Source organism: Drosophila yakuba, chromosome 2L, assembly GCF_016746365.2.
Source record: "Drosophila yakuba strain Tai18E2 chromosome 2L, Prin_Dyak_Tai18E2_2.1, whole genome shotgun sequence".
NCBI lineage: Eukaryota > Metazoa > Arthropoda > Insecta > Diptera > Drosophilidae > Drosophila > Drosophila yakuba.
This window is the reverse complement of record NC_052527.2, coordinates 15,586,558-15,607,020: the sequence shown is the minus strand read 5'-3', so window position 1 is coordinate 15,607,020 and position 20,463 is coordinate 15,586,558. Positions and strand designations below refer to the sequence as shown.

General features: G+C 44.0%; 3 protein-coding genes across 8 annotated transcripts; 2 read left to right on the top strand and 1 right to left on the bottom strand.

Moving 5' to 3' along the window:
- The first annotated feature begins 9,311 nt into the window (after nucleotides 1–9,311).
- Nucleotides 9,312–9,799, top strand: LOC6528333. Its single transcript, XM_002089350.4, has one exon. The coding sequence runs from the start codon at nucleotides 9,348–9,350 to the stop codon at nucleotides 9,693–9,695; it is 348 nt and encodes a 115-aa protein (XP_002089386.2). The 5' UTR covers nucleotides 9,312–9,347; the 3' UTR covers nucleotides 9,696–9,799.
- Nucleotides 9,800–9,994: 195 nt separating this feature from the next.
- On the bottom strand, nucleotides 9,995–20,117 carry LOC6528332 (uncharacterized protein DDB_G0290301). 6 transcript variants are annotated; one of them, XM_039370511.2, is made up of 7 exons: nucleotides 20,002–20,117; nucleotides 18,484–18,953; nucleotides 15,209–15,498; nucleotides 14,574–14,646; nucleotides 13,323–14,506; nucleotides 12,072–12,675; nucleotides 9,995–11,857 (listed from the first exon to the last, which is right to left on the bottom strand). In XM_039370511.2, exons 2-7 carry the CDS (start codon nucleotides 18,614–18,616, stop codon nucleotides 11,691–11,693), a joined length of 2,451 nt encoding a protein of 816 aa, XP_039226445.1. In that variant the 5' UTR covers nucleotides 18,617–18,953; nucleotides 20,002–20,117; the 3' UTR covers nucleotides 9,995–11,690. The 6 variants fall into 6 exon arrangements, with proteins under 6 accessions (XP_039226445.1, XP_039226446.1, XP_015053923.1 ...); XM_039370512.2 differs by having other exon boundaries at nucleotides 18,484–18,950; nucleotides 20,002–20,109; XM_015198437.3 differs by having other exon boundaries at nucleotides 19,809–20,107.
- Nucleotides 16,460–17,070, top strand: LOC26534623. Its single transcript, XM_015199042.3, has 2 exons — nucleotides 16,460–16,714; nucleotides 16,769–17,070. The coding sequence occupies exons 1-2, from the start codon at nucleotides 16,503–16,505 to the stop codon at nucleotides 16,869–16,871; spliced, it is 315 nt and encodes a 104-aa protein (XP_015054528.1). The 5' UTR covers nucleotides 16,460–16,502; the 3' UTR covers nucleotides 16,872–17,070.
- Nucleotides 20,118–20,463: the final 346 nt, after the last annotated feature.

Sequence of the window (20,463 nt, the reverse complement as noted above, 5' to 3'; positions counted from 1 at the left end):
CTGCCGAGGAGCCACAGCAGCAAGCAAACAAACAAGGAGGCAATTAGACGCGGCAGCAACTTAATGTATTCATGGCCGTGCTGACGGCTGGAGCTGCCCCAAAACCGCCCACGAGCCCCATCCAGTTATCAGCTGATATATGAGCCCAGATGAGCCGACAAGAGTTCCACCCGCCGATAAACACCAAAGCCATCTCCCACATGTGTAATTAATTGTGGCCCATTTGTTAGCCAGGCAATCGAAAGTGAGTAAATTAAGGATGTTTGGCCGAGCTATCTGAAATCCGGCAATTTACTAACAGGCATCGAATCGAAGAGCAGAGAGGAATTAAATGGTTTTAAGGCACTCAAAAGTTTTAATAGTGACTGGTAGGTTGCCGACAAGGAAAACTGCATAATTGATGACGACTTTAAACACTTAACGAAGTTTGCACATAGAATTATGCACGTTCTGTCACTGCCACATATATTTATGTGTATGTACCTTGACAAATAAATATGGCTCAAGTCCTGCAATCCCCATTCCCCACTCCCCATTGGAAAATGTCAACGGACGGGGAGCACACCCACACCCACACCCACACCCACACCCACACCCACACCCACACCCGTATACCAACCATGTTCCCATAAAGATGTCAACTGCACATGCAGTAAGCCATACAGCACAATACAAAAGTTTGCTGTGCCCTGCAAACTGTGCTCGCAAATAAAATTTAATAAACGCCAGACCAGCGAGTTCGCCATATTAAAACCCTTACGACAATCAGCAACAAAGTCTTGACTTTGAAGGCGAAAAAATTAATGCGAAATTCAATAAAGTTTGTTTTCTGGAATTTCATACATGTCAGCGCGCTGAGGAAAGAGCATCAGCTGCAGACAGTACAAACAAACAAGTTGATAATGCAGGAATTTCGGAGTTTGAGCGGGAAGCTCAAAACTTGAATTTCTTTTTGTTTTCACCAAAAAACATGAATTTAATTTTATTTCAGCAAAAATGCATACCCAAGTGGATCAATTCAAAATACTTGTACTGTTTCAATATTTTGCAGGCCGTTGTTATGTGAAAAAGTGTATATTAACATGGTACTACCCCTGCTGACTTTGTTCGTTAAATTAGTTCGAAGTCATCGAGTTTACGGGAAATTCTTCCGTCGTTGTGTCGGACACCTCGAGTGCGTCAGTCGGGCGGATAGATAGGGAAAGCGAGGGAAAAGCACCTTTCCCAATTTCACTTTGCACTCGTGGCGCGATTTATGCCATTGTGACTGCGCACAACTCAAAAATCCACAGTGAGTGCAGTGTGAGCGCTGGGTATTTGGGTGTTTGGGTGTATGGGTGTACTCGAACTCAATTGATTCAAGCAATTTAATATTCATTTGTGCGTGTAAATCAGATTTGCACACGCAAATACCCAAAATCGGCAGAATAATTGATTGAGCGGGCACACATGGCCGGGAGCCACACGAACTCGGGCCAAAATAATTTGATAATTTTTATTTGCAAACGCGTTAATAGATTGACGGCGCATTTCGCACATACATAAATAGCCGAACAAAGGATCTCGTTGGGATGTCAAAGGCGCGTTGCCGCGGGGCACGTAATTTAATTACCCAATTCAATGTACTCCTGCCGAGTTATACGCCGTTCCTGTTGGCCATTGATTTATTATGTTCCGCCGGGCGGCATTAATCCATTTCATGCATCCCGACTCGCAGTAATCAGCAAGTAATTTGATTGTGATTTATGATCCCGGCAACCTTGGCCTGCGGAAGTGGCAGAGTCGAGCAGCTTGCGGCTGCCCTGCAGTAGACTGCAATTATCCGGCCCTATCCCCAAAGCCCCAAAATCAGTTAACAGTCTTAAGCCAGAGCAGCTGGCATCTATTTATTATCTTTCCCATTTGAGGAACTATTTTCGGCATACCATCAATATGCATGGGCATGGGGTTTGAGCTGCCTCCGGCCTCGCATAACTGTGCTTGTTATGTATATTACGTATTATCATGGCAAATGTTGCCTTTGGAAAATTACAAGCCTGACTCCTCCGAAGCTTTATTTCCACTCCCACTCCCATTTCCATCCTATCTAAAAGCCCACAGTGGCGTACGAGTGTTTAGGGCAATTACCCACAATTGCACACAAATCTCAAAGGCAATCACTGTGGTTTTAGTTACTCACTAGCACTGAGGCTCTTGTAACACTGTACTTTTGATCCTAAAACAATGTTTCTTGTCTTCAAGTATCTTGTTACTATTTTTTGGTAATTATATTAATTAATATTTTAAGCAACGCAACTAAGGGAAACTAAAATCAACTAACATTAACTCCAACTTTTTTTAGAAAAAGATTGTGTCAGCTGCGTTGCTCAAGTTTCAGCTCACAATTTCATTTCCAATTTAGCACTATATACATACATATATTCAAGATAAATTACGAGAAGGCCTTGTTTAAACATAGTTTGCTCATTTATATTGTCTATACCTTCAGTTATAAAAGAAAAAATAATAATTCAAAATATTAAATTCGTAAATATCGTTTCATTAGTTTTTGCTTGCATTCTAGCGAAGTGATAAAGTCCTTTGAATTTCCCTAAATTGCTGAACCAGATTGCTTCTGTGGTATACACCATATATGTGCGCAAATTTATGCGGCGAAACTCCACTAATTTCTCATGGCCATATCCTGCGACTGACTGCTTCCCCTCCTCAACCCCTGCCACTCTTTTTGGATCCTGGACTTTAGTCTTTCCGTTTCCGGGCTGTGTTCGCTGCACACGAGAGTCGTCGGCGATATTTATTTGCGTGTATTAAATGTCCTTTTGGCAGTGATATCCCCGCTCGCCGGACAGATTGCCGGAATTGTGTGGGGCTGTTGGCCAGAATTAGGAAGTTGGTAGCCCGCATACGCGCTATCTGACATCTGTAAAGTATGTCGTAGATGTGAGGTAAACTTTCGCTATTTCACGTGGCCGACTATGATGACTTTTCCTCCATTTCCATTTCCTCCATGTCGCACAGAAATAAAAACAATTTATATTTTCCTTTGTGGCCACAGAGCAGCTCTCAAGTGTGTGGCTGTTGTGGTCGTCCTGGCAAATTATGAAGGGCGTCAAAGGCGGTCCTCTAAGCCAGGTTAAGACCAGGTTAGTAGTCTACCTTAGTCTACCGACTGCTGGGTGGGCTTTGGGCAACCTTTCGTTTAGCCAGCAATGAACTTTGGCAACTCTTTCAATTTGCTTGGCACGCGTGTGGGTTGGCCTACGTGTGCTTTCGTGACTTCTTGTTTAGTTGGCAGTTTTCAAAACAGATCCAGCCAGCTTTTTTCTGCCCAAATTGCTAACAAAGTGTTTTTCTCGGGCCGCCTTTTTATTTTTGGGGTCGCAGGAAATAAACGGCTAAGCAGTAAATCTTTGTCGGTTTGGGTTATTGAATATTTCATGCCCGAGTTGATTTATTATTTATTTCTTTTTAATGCCCGCTGAAGGTCAAACCAGCAGTTCCTTCTCCATGAACCCCTTTTATGGTCATTATGTGGGACAACAGTAAAGTCAAAAGCCCGAAGAGCCGATCGCATTCCCATTGTCCATGCAGCGGAACTGTCTCCTCCGATTTCGACCCGCCCACAATCACAGTATGCCGAGGACACCAGGACACCAGAACAGCAGAGCACCAATGAGCCAGGACACCAGCAAAGCACAAAACCAGCTGGCTGGGAAGGGGAATTAGGTGGCGACGGCATAATTAGAGCACGGCCAGCACTCGGCGTTGCAAGCCTAATGAGTTCGGCTCGGCTTTTGGCGCTGCGTTTGATGGCAATGGCACGGCCCTTCGCATTGTCATCGCTCGGAAAGGCGAGTCGCCAAACCGAAAAAATCAGTGGGCCCTTCATACTCAATAATGCACGCCGCAGCCCCAGTCCCGCAGTCCCCAGATTATGGAGCAGCCCCAAATCCGAATCCGCGTCGTCCTGCGCTTTTGTTTGCCGTTGTTGCGGGCGGTCGAGCAGGAAACGCACGGCAGGGTGTCTCAAGCTCACTCAACTCCAAGAAGTTGTAGCCACAATGCTAAGAGGTCGTATTTATTACGTACTCTTTTCATTTTATTTATACATAATATGTCTAAGGCTGTTAAATTTTCATACTTCCTTAACATCTAAAAAGAAATTCATTGCTCCTGCAGCATTTACTTGTCAAACAGTGTGAGCCACCCTGATGAAATGGTCGTGGGAGTCCGGCGGGAAGGAACTGGGCTGGGAGGACCAAAATCCGTGACTGGCCGCCATTTGGCACTCCATGGGGTATTCCGCCCGTCCACAAAGTGCTTCCTGCAGTCCGGCTAGTCTGCAGGATATTGAAGTCAGGAGCGGGACAAGTCGCAGTCAGAAAACTGGTACACAGCACACTCCACTTGCGTCCATGTTGAACTTTCAGCGTGGCTGCTGCAACAGTTATTATGTTTGGATATCTCAAAAATGTTCGTCTGTTTTGCTCTAGCTGAGCTGTTAAATATTAATAAATCTTTTTCTGCATCGAAAAATCCCTTTCAGCGGCGCAAAAAGTTTTCCTCCACAATAGACGCTAGTTTTTTTCGAGTGTCTGTTGGTCCTGGGTCCTGGGCGTGTTTGCATTTCTGCGGATGGTTTGATATGGATGGATGGTGCGTCTGTTTGGGGTCCTTATGTAAATCGGTCGTTGTTCCTTTTAGCACTCGTCCTGTGCTCACTTGGTCCCGTGCTCCTAAGTGTTGAGTGTTTTGTTATTGAAGCATATTTTCCTCATTTGTTCTCGAGCTGCACTCGCTTTTTTCCCATGAATTGCTGTTAGTTAGGCACCAACAGCCACCAGGCAGGATCCTTAGGTGTATGCGAAACTTTTGCTCCTGAACCCTTTCATAAAGGACAGACCGAGCAGCAAAGGGCTAATGTGTGTATTCACTAAAAGCCTGTTACTGTTACTGTTGCTACTGCTGTTCATGGCAACCATTCGCCCCATGGGTTGGATGTGTTGGATGTGTTGTATGGGTTGGATGGGTTGGATGGCCGGGAACAACTGGTTGGTAGGCACTGAATTAAAAGTTTTACGGGCTCAAACTTTTGCCAACAAACTTGTGGCAGTCGCATAAAATGCCTCCACTACCCCCGAGCCTAAAAGTATGCACACACGCGGCAACAAAGCCAACTTAACACACAATTGCGCTTTTGCATATTTGCGCGCCGTTACAAAACAAACAAAATTCCGCGAACCAGATCAACAGAAGGATTTGCGGAGGACTGCCCATTCTGAACGAGGTCAAGAGCTGTTAACTTGAAAATTACACAATTTGTGCATTTTGCCCGAGAATTAGCCAGTTAAAGTGCTCAAAAATATCAAAACCGTTTGTTCACCAACTAGGATAGCTCAAAGCCACAGTGTAAAAAGCAGAGAACTCTGCAAGACCTGGGTTAAAATTCAGATAATTTAAAAAAACTCGTCGCCCATGATAGCTACATATTTCAGCCACAATATTTTGATGACCGGAAATTCAGAGAAGCTCTGAAACAAAATGGCAGCGGCGGCCAATGACAGTAATTAAGGAAAGTGCAGAAAAAGTGACTGACACTTGGTAACTACCCCGGTTGGGGCGGACTTGTTTGTCCCAGTGGCTTCTGACCGAGAGCAGATGGATGGAGGATGCGAGCTGAAAGGAATTTCTCAACGGAGGTATTACACAAAGGACCACCAGTGGTCCAGGAACTGTTTGCTCTGGCCGAGTCACAGAGGAGCTTCAAATACCAAGTCAGTCGCTGGCTTACACTTGGCACAATGGGATTAGAGGTGAAACTCCCTGCTAGTTGAAAAACTTATCCTGAAAGTATAAAAAATAATGTTTAACATGCTTTCGATTAGATAATTCTTTAATTGAAAGATTAATATAGTGCATGCAGTGTACATAAAACCAAAACACTTCTGAGTGAGTTGCAAGACTAGTAACCATCGCTCCTTCAACGTACAAAAGATATAATTTAAACAAACATTTTTGTACATTTTACTAAATAAAATTTCAATTTAATAAGTTTACGGCAGAAGCTTGCAACGCAGTTTATTAGACATTGCCGACCATGGGAAGTAAGTAAATATAGTATGTGTGTGCGTTTGTCCGTCTGTCCTTCTGTCCGTCCGTCCGTTTTTTGTCGCAAATAAACCTCTTGCAGCTATTTCCCAAACCTCTCATTTCTATTTCAGGTACTACAAGTCAGAAGCGGTCAGATCGAACCACTACTTTATATAGAAATACTTTAAAATTATATGAAAAAATGTAATGTGTTTTAAGTTGCATTTAGTGCACTTTGATTTGTTATTGTCTCGTTCGCATCGCTTTGAAATTGCGAGCTTGAGCGGTCAGAAGATTAGTTGGAGTGGTGGGTGTGAGTGCCAGAAGAATATTAATTTCTATGTTCACTCCTCCTATGCCACCAGAAGACACAGAAGACTGGATTGTCGGCAGCACAAAGGCACAGTCGCGGTCATCAGCTGCTCAACTCGCAGCATCTCATCTCTGGAAACTGCCTTCTGGTTGGGCCCAGGTAACAGGGACAACGCCAGACACAACGATATAAGTGGAATTTCTGTGGCTCTGCTGGATTGTGTTAGATGTTTTATTTAAATTCAAGAAAGGCTTGCTAAACTGCTTGCACGTCTCAGTTCTCAGTTTCGCAAAGTAGGACATTGAGTATATTCAAATTTACATAACCTATCGAATAGATTAACACTACTCTAGGTTATAGTTATGTGCTTTTTAATATTTCATGTTTTTTGTTTGGACCTACTTCTGTTACAATGACGAGTCTTAGATTCTATGGGCTCTAATTGAATTAAGTGCGATAATATATGTTTATGTTTAATATTAGCATAACTTACCTGGAGATCCAAAATATTAAATTAAAATGTTAACGCCACAAAACAGATATTTTAGTGGTTTGAAGAATAATGCCTATAATAGCATTAGCATTCTAATATAGAAATAGTATACATTTAAAATGCTTGTTACTTTATATCTACCTAAGTAAATTTAAGAGATATGAAAAGTCAAAACCGCTTTATTTGGGCATAATAGATGGAAGATGGACGGATAAATGCCCGCGAATCTAATGTTTTAGGCGCAAAGACAGGTTTTAATTGTGCCTTCTAGTCTTAAAGCGCAATAATCCAATAATCCCATTTGTGAGCTTTTGTTATTGGAGGCTTTCAAAGGAGTTGATTCGTCGGCCGGAGGATATCTACGCAAATAAGCACGTCTCCTCGATTCGAGAACTTTGAGGGGCAGGAAGACGGTGCGGAATGCCGTTTGCAATAATTTAACTCAAGCCATCTTGACCCAAATTGCGAAGTGACACATCTCGGCGAAATTAAACCGCCCGCCCGAGGAAACTTTCATTTTGCAAGACGTGGAGTGGGAGCCGTATGAATGCTTACACTAATTAATGCGACACCTGTCTCATGTCACGTTCTAGTTGGGTTTTTTTTTCTGTTGGCGGGATTAATGAATGCAAGCGTTTTCAATTTTAATCCGCAAAAGCCGCAAAACTTTGGCTAGCCGCCATCATTAGCCGTTGTCAGGCGTCAGTTTGTCATTAAAAATGGCTTAAACATCAGGCCAGCAGGCGGTTGATACCTATCCCTTTTCCAGATACGTGCTTTTGGGGATGGGAGGAAATAGGACAACACTTTCGTTGATTTGCGGCGGCTGCTTAATTTTCCCCATTTAATAGTGATAGAATGGAAGTGCACCTACTGACTGGAACAGAGGGTCCTTGAACTTCAAGAATGTATTTCCATTCCCATTCCCAGAATGTTCGATCAGGAAAACTCTCCCCGGACTAGGAGATATAATGGAAATAGAGGGTTTCCATTAGCGCCCGGAATCGAAGAGGAGGCAGTAAAATTTAAAAGCGCCGTGTGTTCGTTCTCCTTTTGTTCTCCAACTTTCTCTCCTTTGCATTTCATTGAAAGGCATTCAGCACTCGCTTTCACCATCCAATCCAATCCAATTCATCCATTCCCGTGCACCCTCCTCCGCCGTGTTCTTTGTGCACGCCCGGCTCAATGGGGTTATGGCTGCGGGCAGATTCTGTTTTGAAGGAGCACGGGCTCTAATGCAATATACTACTATACTATATAGCCGACTGTGTGGGTGTAACGAGGTCACTGCTTTGGGACAAAAGTTGTCAACTCGAAAATTACACATTCTGGGGATCTGCAAAAAACCAGGAGCGAGTGTGCAGATGCATGGAGGCATGGAGGCGTGGCCAGAGCCAACATATCTTTGGCAGCCACTGCACAACTGTTGCCTTTATTTCGGCTTATCAGCCTGTAAAATGCGCAATTCAAATGCAAATGTGCAGCGTAATTAAAAATGTGCACTGCTCAACCAACTCCCCAACCCGGAATACAGTCATACAGTCATATAGTCATACAGCCAGCGATGTGGCCGGGCAGAGTCAATTTGTGCAAATATGTACATATGTGCATGCAAACACCCACATACACATCTGGTAAATTTAATTAGCTGAGACCTTCGTTTCGTCCCTGCTGCTGGCCATAAAAATATTAATGTGGAATGCAAGTAGAAGTGGTTGAAACGGATCCGGCAGCCTTTGTTGACTCTCTTTTACAAGTCGCACATCGAATATCGCAAATCGAAAATCGCTCTAAGCCACACTATTCATTGCCACCAGCGTGGGACGCATTCCACCTGGAAGGGCTCCTGTAAATATTCAATTTCACACGTTCTATCGGCACTCCACCCAACCCACAACCCACTAGTCACTGCTGCCCAACCGACAAACCATCTAGCAGCTGTCATCCAGTGCGGCCGCAAAATCGGCTCGGCACAGCCGGGAAATAAAGTCGCACATATTTTCAAATAAAGCTGCCGTTATCACAAATTGACAGCAAAGTATTGTGCGGCTGACTACTTTATGCCAGCGGGGACTGTGTGCTGTTGGCTGTGGGCTCTGGATTGTGGGCTGGGGCTTGTTCCCAAAATGGCCAAATGGCTTTATGCGGTCAGGCAACGGGGCGGGTACGTAATGCGATGGGAACGGCGCAGAACGGAACGGGACGCGACTTCCGCTTCCGGTTACACACACACACACGCACACACGGTTTGAAAGTGCCCTGCGGTCGGCTGTCACTGCGATGATTGCACTGCGCACACAGAGACACAAACGGCTTTGGAAAACTAATAACCCGTCCCGAAGAGCTTTATTTAACAATATTAAACAGCCAATCTGCCGCTGGCAATTTCCGCCTTCGCACTGCTTTTGTAAGGCCTGTCACATCGGCTAGGGATATTCAAACACGTTTTGAATGTCGATCGAAAAGCATACACTCAAAATTCCAAAAAGCACAAGCCCAACGCCCAAGCGCCATAAATTATTTCAAGTCGACCTTCAGCTCCGATCGGGTAAAAAAGGAAAAGACGGCAACAGACCTTCTCACATGGACGGAGGAGGGGATAACCAGCTGGCAGTGAGGTCCTTGGCAGGCAGGCAGCGTGAAGCGTTTTCTCACCACGCTGCTCCACCCACGGCCATCCTCCAAGTACCAGATCCTGGCCAAGGAGACGCAGTTGACCTGCGAATGGCTGTACAAGCCTTCATCCTAGCCGAACTCGCCGAGGATTCTGGCTTCGAGTCTGGTAGCGAAGGCGATTAGCAGAATAGCAAGGTCTTCCAGGACCTAAACAGTAAAATGATACTTGAGTAATCATTCATAATAAGACGAATATATAACTTCTTGTATCGCATATTGCTACAAAATTTGAGCTCGTGGTTTCCTGTACAATGCACTTGTAAGCCTACTCTAGAAAGCCCACATTTTATGTTATACTCGTACTTGTATATATTTCGTAATGAGTACCAATTATTATGGACAATGCACAGCATTAATTAAATCGTAGTCTTACCTTTTCCAAATAGGATTGATTACGTCCACAGAAATGAAATAGAGCACTGTTTCGAAATGCCTTAGTTGGGTTTCGGTTTATTCATGTCGATTTGATTTCAATTTGAGTTCAAACACAAATTCCATTTAAACACAGGGATGCCGGTGCATCTGTATCTGTATCTCTGTGCGAGTTGCAGATTAGAATACTCGTAGAGCTGTAGTTACATTTATTTTACACATACATAAATACGCTTATTTGTATACATTTTTAATACGCTCGTTCAAGATGAATTTTTCTATTTTTCTTTGAATTTACCAAACGCTTCTCTTGTGGAACATCAATAATAAATATTTATGTTTGTCTGCATCGGTATGTTGGCATGTACGTATATTTTGCATTTTGATTTTATAATTCACATGCCTATATAGTTTCGTTCGAACTCGGTTATAAAAAACTCGCTCGAATGTATTTTGATTTCCCTTAAAATCGAAATAGTTTTCTACTTTTCAAGTATTATATATTCCGCCTAATTTAACCCCTTTCGAATAAATCTCGTTTATCACGCCTAAACTTGCTTTGAAATAAATGCTGTCTTTGTCACCGGAAACCAAAGCAATACTATAGATTTTCGGTAAACTCCGTAAATTTTGAATTCACTGAACTGTACGAGAGTTCGAGGTTCTATGATTATATTTAATACAGTTGGGATTAATCCTTAAAATGTTATAGCTACTCGATATGGTGTCTTTCCTTGCCAACTTCGCGTTCGTTAAAACAATGGCCATACTCACATCAATTTTCGATTCATAGATTACGTATGCTTTTATTTCCAAAGAAGCGCGAAACAATAACATTCATGCAAATGAGGAGTACGTTGCTTGTTTTTAATATCAAAATTAAAATATTACGCACGTTGTTCATTATTTGTCATTGTTCAGTTTTTTTCGTTTAGATTTAGTTGCCTATATTTGTATAAGTTACTCGTTTCGCTTGGGTTTCTCCTTTGTTAAATACACTGAAAACTCTACACGGTTTCCTCTCAATCGGGAAATAATCTAAGTAATTAAACTGATCCCACCGAACTCGCTACATCCAGGTATAGGTTTAGATATGGCCATAGAGTAGATACATATATGCTTGTATATATACTTCTGTTTGGTACATCTATAAATTCTTTACGATTGCTACTGCTGTATACTTTAATGGATTCTTGTTGCGGAGAGAGATGAATACGGATTCTTAAAAAATGCATAAACAGTCAGCTTAAACTCTAGACTGTCAACCAACCGCTATATATCCTTCTCCTCTCCCTTCTCTCCCCTATGGTCGGCTTGGATCGATTCTATATAGCTTGGTACGAATATAATATATGTCTGCTGATAGGTTTCGTTTTAGAGAGTGCTCGGGGCACTTCTGATAGGGAGGGCTTTACACTGAAATCCATACAATTCATATTGAGTTGAGTTAGTTGAGACCTAGACCGTGACATCAAATTCGAGAGTGAGCTACAGAACTACAGAACTAGTCTGCAGTTGTTGTGAGTGTGATTCGATTCGATTCAATTCGTTCGTTTCGATTCCATTGGCTGGTTGCAGTTGTGGCTTTCGGTTTCAAAATTTAAATCACGATTCGATCTATTCAAAAACAGCACACAGCTCATGCCGCAGGGGCGTGCCACCTGCCACTTGCCACTTGCCACTTGCCACTTGCCACCTGACTCACGACCCGCCCGTCGTTGCAACCTACAGCACAAACCCGTAACCTCAGTAACCAGTCGCATCGAACAGATCCGGAAGAACCAGCGGCGGGCAATTGTGCGGACTACAGGTGACGCTCGGCATCTCGTCGGGAGTCACGGCATCCGTGCAGATGCACTGCAGACAGTTACCCGTGTCCTGCGGCAGAATGTCTCCAATTTTATACAGTTTGCCTGGAACGAGAACCACCAAACGTAAAGGACTGGTCAATACAATCTAAGTCTATCAAAGCCTTTATCGCAATAATGAAAAATATATTATAGTACTATAAACTCTAACAGATAGAAGCAATCTGACCAAATAGCAGATTGACCGCAAATGCCTGAGGATAATTATTCCTCTGTGCTGCGATAATCCCCGTGGACCTCCCTCTACTGGCTTGCTTACCCAGAACATTGCACATACGCCCTGGTGCCAGCGGCGCAGTTGTTATAATCGTTGTCAGGGTGTACGGCGGAACAACAGAGCTCTGCTGGGGCTGATCCTGATTGCTGCTGCTCCTGGTGCTGCTGATGCTGCTGCTGATGCTGCTGCTGATGCTGCTGGCTGCCTGTGGGTTCATTGTTGTCCCTGCTGCTCCAACGTGGCTATAGTTTTTGCTGCTGCTGCCGTTGCCATTGTCGTTAGCGCCTGACGTTTTGTTGCCATTTGCAATTAAATCCGTTTGGCGACGGGGATGCACATCAACTGCAGTTAGTGTAATGTCAATATTGACAACGCTCCCATTGAATTCGCTGCTGTAATCGTTGTACGAGCTGCGAAAGAAGACGGCGTCGTTGCCATTGTCTTTGCCGATGCCACCGATGCTCCTGTCACTCTTGTTGGCCGTGCCAACATCATCGATTATTGTCGATGCCGGCGTTTCCCGCTCCAGGCTGTCGTCCATTGAGTTTGTGTTGTCTGCATTCAGCTCGGTGGATGTCAGCCATCGGTGGAAGGCGTCGTCGCGCTCCGCGTCTGGTCCACGGCGATCGGGTTGCATCTGTCCAAGCTGGTCGGGAATAAAGCACAGACTGTTAATTCGACTTGACTGCATGGTAAATAATAAACCAGCTCGAGCATGAAAAGCCCCATTACGAAAAGCATTTCAGGCTCACTGGGCACACCGAAGGGTCGGAGTTCAAGCATCTCGTCCACGCAGCCAATAAAGTGGCAGTTGCCTCCAGCCTAATTGGGTAAGTTCCTCTTGGAAGAGCTTCCGGAGAAGCTAGTTTCGGGAACCGAGTTCTTAAATACCCTGATCTTCGGACAAATGGAAGTTAATAGTGTGTGTCTGTAAAGCCTTGGTCCCAACTCGCTTCATTAGTTTTTCAAATTAGAGAATAAGAAAACTAATACAAAACAAAAGAGAATATTACAGTCGGGTTACCCGACTATCAGATACTCAGCTAGTAACGGGTATAAACATGAAAAAAAAAACCGAACAAAGGAGAAAAACTCTTAGAATTGCCTTAAAACTATCATTCCCATACTAACAGTATGACTCACAAAGGATATTGCCCCTTAACTTTTAAGCTTAACAGGAAGTTCTGGCATTTATTTTCAATGCCTACGTTTGGAGTTGGATATTATTTGTGCGCTTCTTTTCCAACACAATGTCCTACCAAAGTGAGGACCCTACTCAACCTCGCAACTCACATCTGTGTCTGCAACTGTGGCCCCGGACTTCTCCATTCCAGACAGCGTGCTTGTCACCATTTCATTTGTGCCTGTCGCCGTTGTCGTCGTCGTCCTTCCAGTTGCCGTTGTCGTTGTCGTTGTCGTTTTCGTTTTCGATGTCTTTGTCGCTGTCGTTGTTGCAGCCGTGGGTGTGGATGCCACCATGCCCGTCATCAACGCCCTGGCCGAGTTGCTGCCAGTTGGAGCTGGAGTTGGCCATTGTGTGGCAGCTGCCTTGGGCTGCTTTGTGGGCGGCTCTGGCAGAATATCGCTGTCGGTTTCCGCCTCATCAGAGTTTTTATCAGCGGCCAAGTCTCCGCTGGGTCCCACGGCTGCCTCTGCTGTGCCTCCAGCTCGCGATTCGGGCACAGATGAGGACTCAGATGCCTTTTGTCGAGCTAACGCCTCTTGCTGCAGCTGCTGTTGCTGCTGTTGCAGCAAGCGCTGTTTTTCGTGGAGCAAGTGCTGCTGGTGGTGCTGGTGCTGGTGGTGCTCGTGCTCCTCCGTCTTGTAGTCGTAGTAGAGCAGGGATGGCAGGTTCTCGGGAAAGTTCAGGATTTTGCTGGACGAATGCGGCTGTTGGTGTGGGTGGTGGCTGTGCAACTGAGGCGGGGATTGGGGCGGTGGCAGGACCGTCGAAGCTGCCTGCTGATAATGCGTTGCCTTTGCTGCGTGATTAACACCCAAAGCCGCCGCCACATTCTTTTGCTGCTGTTGCTGATGTAGCTGCTGCGGTATTTTGAGCTGCTGCTGCTGCTGCTGGTGTTTGTGTTGCTTGATTATATTGTAGTTGCCAGCACCGCTCTTGTCGCTCTTGTGTTTTTGCTGGATCTGGAGCTGCTGCATTATGGCGGACTTTTTATAATCCGGCTGCTGCTTCTGCTGTAGCTGCTTCCCTCGCTGGCTGTGGTAAACTTCGTAGTCATTAAAATTCTTTTGATTCTTGTGATGTTTATGCCGCTTGCCAACTTTCCTCGCCGCTTTATGCACTTTTGTTGACTTTCCCGTTGTGCTCTCGTGGCCATATGGATCTGAATAGTCACCATCGCCATCACCATCGCCATCACCATCGCCGTCGCCATCACCGTCATCGTCGTCTCCAACACCAAGTCCAAGTCCTACGTTGTCCCCCGCCTTCCTCGCCTTGTGTACATTGGCCTTATCTGCGAGAAAAAGGCAAAAGTTTCTCGTTATATTATGCATGCCGAGAAAAGCCGACGCAGAACCAACCGCACTTCTCCCACCAGCAGAAGATCTCGCCGTCCATGCAGAGACACACCTCGCAGGCATCCAGGCGCGGAACCTAGAAAGGGATATAGGAAATAACTTAGATGTTTCTCCTCCTAGAAGTTCGGTCAGCAGGTGCACCTGCGGCTTATACTCGTATATGTACATGCTACCCGCAACCAGACAATCAATCACAATGCCTGAGATACAATGAATGGGCGGGAAAAGTACACATCTCGGCTGGAGGAGCAGAAAGTCTGCTCTCGGACTGGCATTCATAGCATCACATGTGCCTAACGAGCCACAAATTAAAATTATGCAATCTTTACTCAATTGCCATGAATGCTTGTCAGATTATGGTTTATCAAATGACCACAGAAACGGAATTCCACTGCAGATTTACACCCATGAAAACGGATGTCTGAAGGAAACTCACTGACTTAACTAATGTTGCACCAAAAGAAGATGATGCTGTATAAAAATCTAATTGCTTATGTATACAGCTTTGCTAAACATTTTTTTTACTGATTTACAGGAACTTCTCTGCCGCTTTGAGTTGCAGGGTAACCACAAATGTACGTTCAATTATTTAATGTAGTAAAACCCGAATTGAAATATTGCTGCTGGCGTCATCCTACCTTCTGTCCGTGTGTGTACTTGTGCCCGTTGGTGAAGCACGCCGCTGCCCTGCTGTGCGGCTCCAGGTCCTCCTGGGCAGAGGAGACCGCGTCCAAGTGGGATCCAGCTCCAGTCCCCTGAGCTGCCGGGGAGTCGCCATCCAGGGCGTTGTGCTGGGCGTTATAGCTCAGCTCCGCATCGCTGAGCATCTGCTGCGAGAGCAGACGGGCGTCGTACTTGGCCTGGGACTGCGCCGTGTCCAGGTCGTAGTTGAAGTCATCGTGGTCATCTACATAGTCGAAGGGCAAAGCTGTGAAAGGGCGAGAACAAATGCAAAATAATCCCGTGCTGGCTTGACTTTTCTCCTGCGATCAGTGTCAGGAAAAATCCAAAATTATATGTACTGTAGAATGGACCCGCATAATATAACCCTAAGTTTTGGGGATGATGTTGTTTTATTTATCAGGAAATAAAAGCCTAATCTTGATTTGTTTGATCACAGCTTAAACATGAGCAACCATAATAACATAAAACTTATTAAATTTTTTTACCTTATTTGACTTAATCTCCAGAAATGTATTATTTTTTGGCAGAATTTAAATAGGATTTTACTTATTTAAGCAGAAAAAGTCTAAAGCGAGTATATTTTAAATCAAAAGCATTTATATATTTCATTATGCTCTGATACAATTTTAATTCTGATGCAACGCTAAAATAGCTGCTCAGGTAAGAAATATATATATCACTTTCACAGCAGCCAAGAGAATTATATGATAAAATTTATTAAAAGTTGAAAGATAATTTTTTCTGATATATAAACGACCTACTTTTTTGCTAATATAAATATATATTTTATAAAATGTAGTGACCAAGAAAAACAATGTTAATGTAACTGTGACGGGCCCATCAATGTTTTCTTTATGGTAGATACACTATTTTCAAGAAAATCAATATGCTTCTCATTAGTGCCCAAATGCAAATATGTAGCTTGATGAACTATGGTGATCTATAGATAAACACATAGGAAATTTATATGCGTCCATTAAAGTTAAAAAGACAAACAGATTAGAAAAATCCATTTGGCATTTTTATTTGTTCATTATCGACATGACAACAACTTTGCTGCCCGTTCCATATTATTGTCGTACTAATAAATCTGTTTGTGTGAGCAAAGCTCTAATATTCCGAAGCTCTGCCCACTTATACAAATATTTAATGCGACGACTTGACCGACCGGTCATCGATAGATAAAGAGTATTGAGTCGTAGAATTGTGTGGGCTGTTCAGTCTAAGTTGGGATTTGAAGACTCTAAGATGCGTCCAGCTACCGTGCTCTTTGTGGCAATCGCCGTTCTCCTGGTTTCGGGGTACGAGGCAGCCGTCTCCCGAGGCGTCTTCAAGGATCCAGCCCATCCTGGAAAGTGTGTTCTCGAAGGATTGGTTCTCGAAAAAGGACAGAGTGCACGCCACCCACAGAGATGTGAGCGAATTATATGCGAAGAAAATAGTGCGGTGCAGATACATTCGTAGGTTTCTTTCATATCAAATTATATACTGTACTATATATGAATTTACTCCAGTTGTGGTGCCTATGGACTTCCCCCCGGAAAAAAGTTTGGAGAACACACGGCCCCGAATGCAGATTACCCTGCCTGCTGTGAACGTGAAATTATCAACCAGTAGAACCCTTTTTTGAAGTAAACAAAATTGAGCACATCGAAACGAGCTAACAGGCTGACTAATTAAAAAACGATGTGAATATTAAGCCTATCTATTGAAGTGAGGTCCAATTTTAATCAGTCAAATATAATTTCTGAGTGCAAAAATAAAAAACGCTGTTGTCGGTTTTTACAGTTGTCGGGTTTCGCCAGCAGTTCCAAAATTACCTTTTTTGCTTATTGCCAAAAAAAATTTAAATCACTACACACTACATAACTAGTTTTTCATTTCTCAGAAAATAGATACTAAAAAAAATTATTAGCTCAGCAACAGTCATACCTCAACATGCTGAAAATATTTTAGTTGAGCGATATAAATTGGCGAGACCAACAGAAAAAACGAAAATCAAAGCATTTTTGAAATGTGTAGGCATGACACTTTATATACGTCTCTGGGATCTGCATACCTAATCTTAGTTTCCAGTTTCTAGCTTTTATAGTTTTTGAGATCTCGACGTTCATACGGACAGACAGACGGACATGGCCAGATCGACTCGGGTTTTGATCCTGATCAAGAATAAATATACTTTATATGGTCGGAAACACCTCCTTTACCCTGATGCATACATTTCGCCTTCTTTAAATCTAGTACACCCTATTTCTCTACGAGTACCGGGTATACATATTAAAAAAGTTGTAGTGAAGTTATTAGCCAAAAAGACAACAGCAAACATTTTTAGCAATTTGCTATCTTAAGAAAAAAACAACAGCGGTTGTTCAAGTTCAAGTCAGTTTCCCTTTGAATAGTCACAAATATCTTATCAACGTCTCACGCTGTATTTGGAATACGCCAAACTGTATATAAAAAAAATAAAAAATAATATAAAAATGCAATTTTCCAATTCTCCAATAATGCATACATCTGTTCTAAGGCAATAAACTGTTCTAAAGTAATGAAGGCCACGGTGGAGGTAAACCAGCAAAGTATTTATGCATGTGATTTCGAAGAAAGATAACCTACCAAAATCTATGGTCTATCTTTAATTGAAAGTGCCTTTAAGTCGTAAGTTTTATAAATATAAAAAACCAGTTCGACTCCGCTGCTGATCCTACTGGGATATATACTTCATATGGTCTACTTTTTAGCGAATCTAGTACTTTTACTCTACGAGTAATGGGTATGGCAAGGTTTACCCTGCAGAAGGCACTCAGCACATAGAATCCAATCGGCAAGCTGTTGCCACCTTACAAATGAAATTTTGGCGAGATTTCCATGCCATAAACGGTTGCTGGCATTTTATTATGCATATTTGATAAATTATCATAAAAATACGAAGCGAAATAAATCACGGGCCACATAAAAGCCAGCGCTGTGTGTGCATGTGTAATCTGTTTTATGGCAAACAGTTGTCATTAAATCAAAAGGCTGCACTCATTATGACATAAAAGGAGGGAATGGCAAATGGAAAATGTGAAAGCGCAAAGCAGTCATAAAAATTCAGAGTGAAACGCTTGCCGTAATTTATGTAATACAGATTTAATAAGGCTGTAAAACGGATTCTTCTTTTATTCCGTCTGCTCTCCATAATTCAAGCAAAGTAATCGGCGAAAGAGAGCTGCCCAGTCTCCCCACTCACCCTTGCTTCGGCAGAATAATCCCAGGATGGTGGCCAGCAGGAGGCAGGACCTCAGGGTATTGCCGCTCGTCATACTGTCGCTCCTTATAATCCCAAGAAGAATCTCACTTTCGGCGGATTTCACGGATGGCATTGCACTTTACTTCCTGCACATTACTTGCACATTTTTGCTCTGACTTTTTCCTCGGCTCCTTTGGCCCACACACCAACACTAATACACACACACCGACACAACAAGGATTCCGCAGGACCAGCGTCGCCGCTGTTTGTTCGCCGTTTTAGGTGGCTCAGATGCTTTTGTCGTTCCTTCTCCGGCTGTGTTTACGCTAGCACTTTATACCTTGGTAGCAACTGCTGTTTTTATCGCACTCGAGTTGTTTGTTATTTTTAGAATGCACACTTGTACCTTTTCATGTTGCCACTCAGGGTGTAGGTGAAATGATGCATTCACGATGCCGATGCTGCGCCTGCTGAAAGTGGGTGCTCTTAAGTACGCAACGATTTTCGCAGCCATGCCAATTTGTGGAGGCTGAATGTAAATGGAACTCAACTACCGCCATTAGGCCCCGCTTATATTGAATTTATTTCACGGGCTCCTAATGGCGCAACTGTGATTCACTTTCCCCGCCCTTCATCCTGTCCTCCCAACTCTCCGCCCAACTCTCCCAACTTTGTACTTCCCTCGCCGGAGATACGTGCCTGGTTAGCCGAGAAAGACCCAACAAGTGTTTCCTTCAGAAAGTTGCCTTACGTAATATGCGAAAGAAAGCGGCCACGTTCTGTGGCGGCCGATTTCGAATGAAATTGAATCCCATTAACTAATCATAAAGAAGTGAAGGCGGAGGAGGCCTTCCCCAATGGACTCCCACTCCCGGTCCAGGTGCTTCTGCTCGTGCTTACCCAACGGGCGGGGAATATGCACCGTCAATCTATTTAATCTGTCGCAGAGGCTTAGCTATCCAAATAGCAGGAGCACTGGAGCGGGTGTGGTGGTTGGAAGTGAGGAGCGTCACCGGGAAATCGGGGAGTTGGCATTATAGTGGCTGGAAAAGCAAAGCAAAACCAAAGCGAACGAAAGCATCCGCAGGAGGCTGGAGCGGAAATTCATTGCCAGTCCCGACCGCGTTTGAAGTGTGAGAAATTAGCGCCACGCCAGCGGCTATCCCAATCCCCATCCCAATCTCCGTCCCAGTCCGGAACCCAATCCGCACACCCACGTGACTGTCGCACACATTGATCGATGAAACAAAGCTGGCAAGGTTGGCAGCCATAACTTCTAATAAAATGGGTCCGAGTGTCGCGTGGCCGGGTGATATTTAATTTACGTTTAATTTGCGACGATTTCCGTTCAACTTGATTGAGTTTCGACTGCATTCGATGCTGAATGCTTAAATTCTTCTTAAATGGCAATCTTTTTGTCTACGCGGCTCACTTCCCGATGTTTGCATTTGATTGAGAGAGGCGGAGAGAAGAGGGTCCCTAATTACATTTTATGTTAATTGAATGCACTTCTCGCACCAAGAGTCGCTTTAAATCGGCCACCAAGCGGCGTCGGTCCGTCACACTCGGCGGCTACGCGATAACTAAGTCCTTGGACCTGCGACACTCTGCGCTCAGTACTGCGACGCCACTGTTGCCGCGGATGCTGAGTCCGTTGTATTTATTGCACACAAGCACAACTCAATCTCCACTCTCTCTCTCTCTCTCTCTCTCTTTCGCTTCCGAGAGAGCGCTCTCCTAGGTTTGATGAAGGACCCTCTCTGCAGAGAGCAACGCTAACAGCGACTGTTAGCCGGCTGTTAGCCACCGGACTCATGCAAATTGCACCAAAGTGAAACAACTATAGGCCGCCGGTATCTGTTATTTTCGATGGAAAGTGCATTTTCCCCTTGGCGCCATTCGGACCATTTGAACTCGCACTTATCACCTCAAAGAGCATTGCCGCCACCCCCGGCAGTTGTCTTACTTTTATTGCAGGGG

Excerpts from the sequence above, each read along its gene's own strand:
- LOC6528333 (XM_002089350.4), top strand. The coding sequence starts at position 9,348 with ATGTCGATCGAAAAGCATACACTCAAAATTCCAAAAAGCACAAGCCCA.
- LOC26534623 (XM_015199042.3), top strand. The coding sequence starts at position 16,503 with ATGCGTCCAGCTACCGTGCTCTTTGTGGCAATCGCCGTTCTCCTGGTT. Across the intron at positions 16,715-16,768 it reads AGTGCGGTGCAGATACATTC|TTGTGGTGCCTATGGACTTC; the intron begins GTAGGTTTCTTT and ends AATTTACTCCAG.
- LOC6528332 (XM_039370511.2), bottom strand. The coding sequence starts at position 18,616 with ATGCCATCCGTGAAATCCGCCGAAAGTGAGATTCTTCTTGGGATTATA. Across the intron at positions 12,676-13,322 it reads CCACAGTTGCAGACACAGAT|CTTGGACAGATGCAACCCGA; the intron begins GTGAGTTGCGAG and ends ATTCCCGACCAG. Across the intron at positions 11,858-12,071 it reads GCGTATGTGCAATGTTCTGG|GCAAACTGTATAAAATTGGA; the intron begins GTAAGCAAGCCA and ends TTCTCGTTCCAG.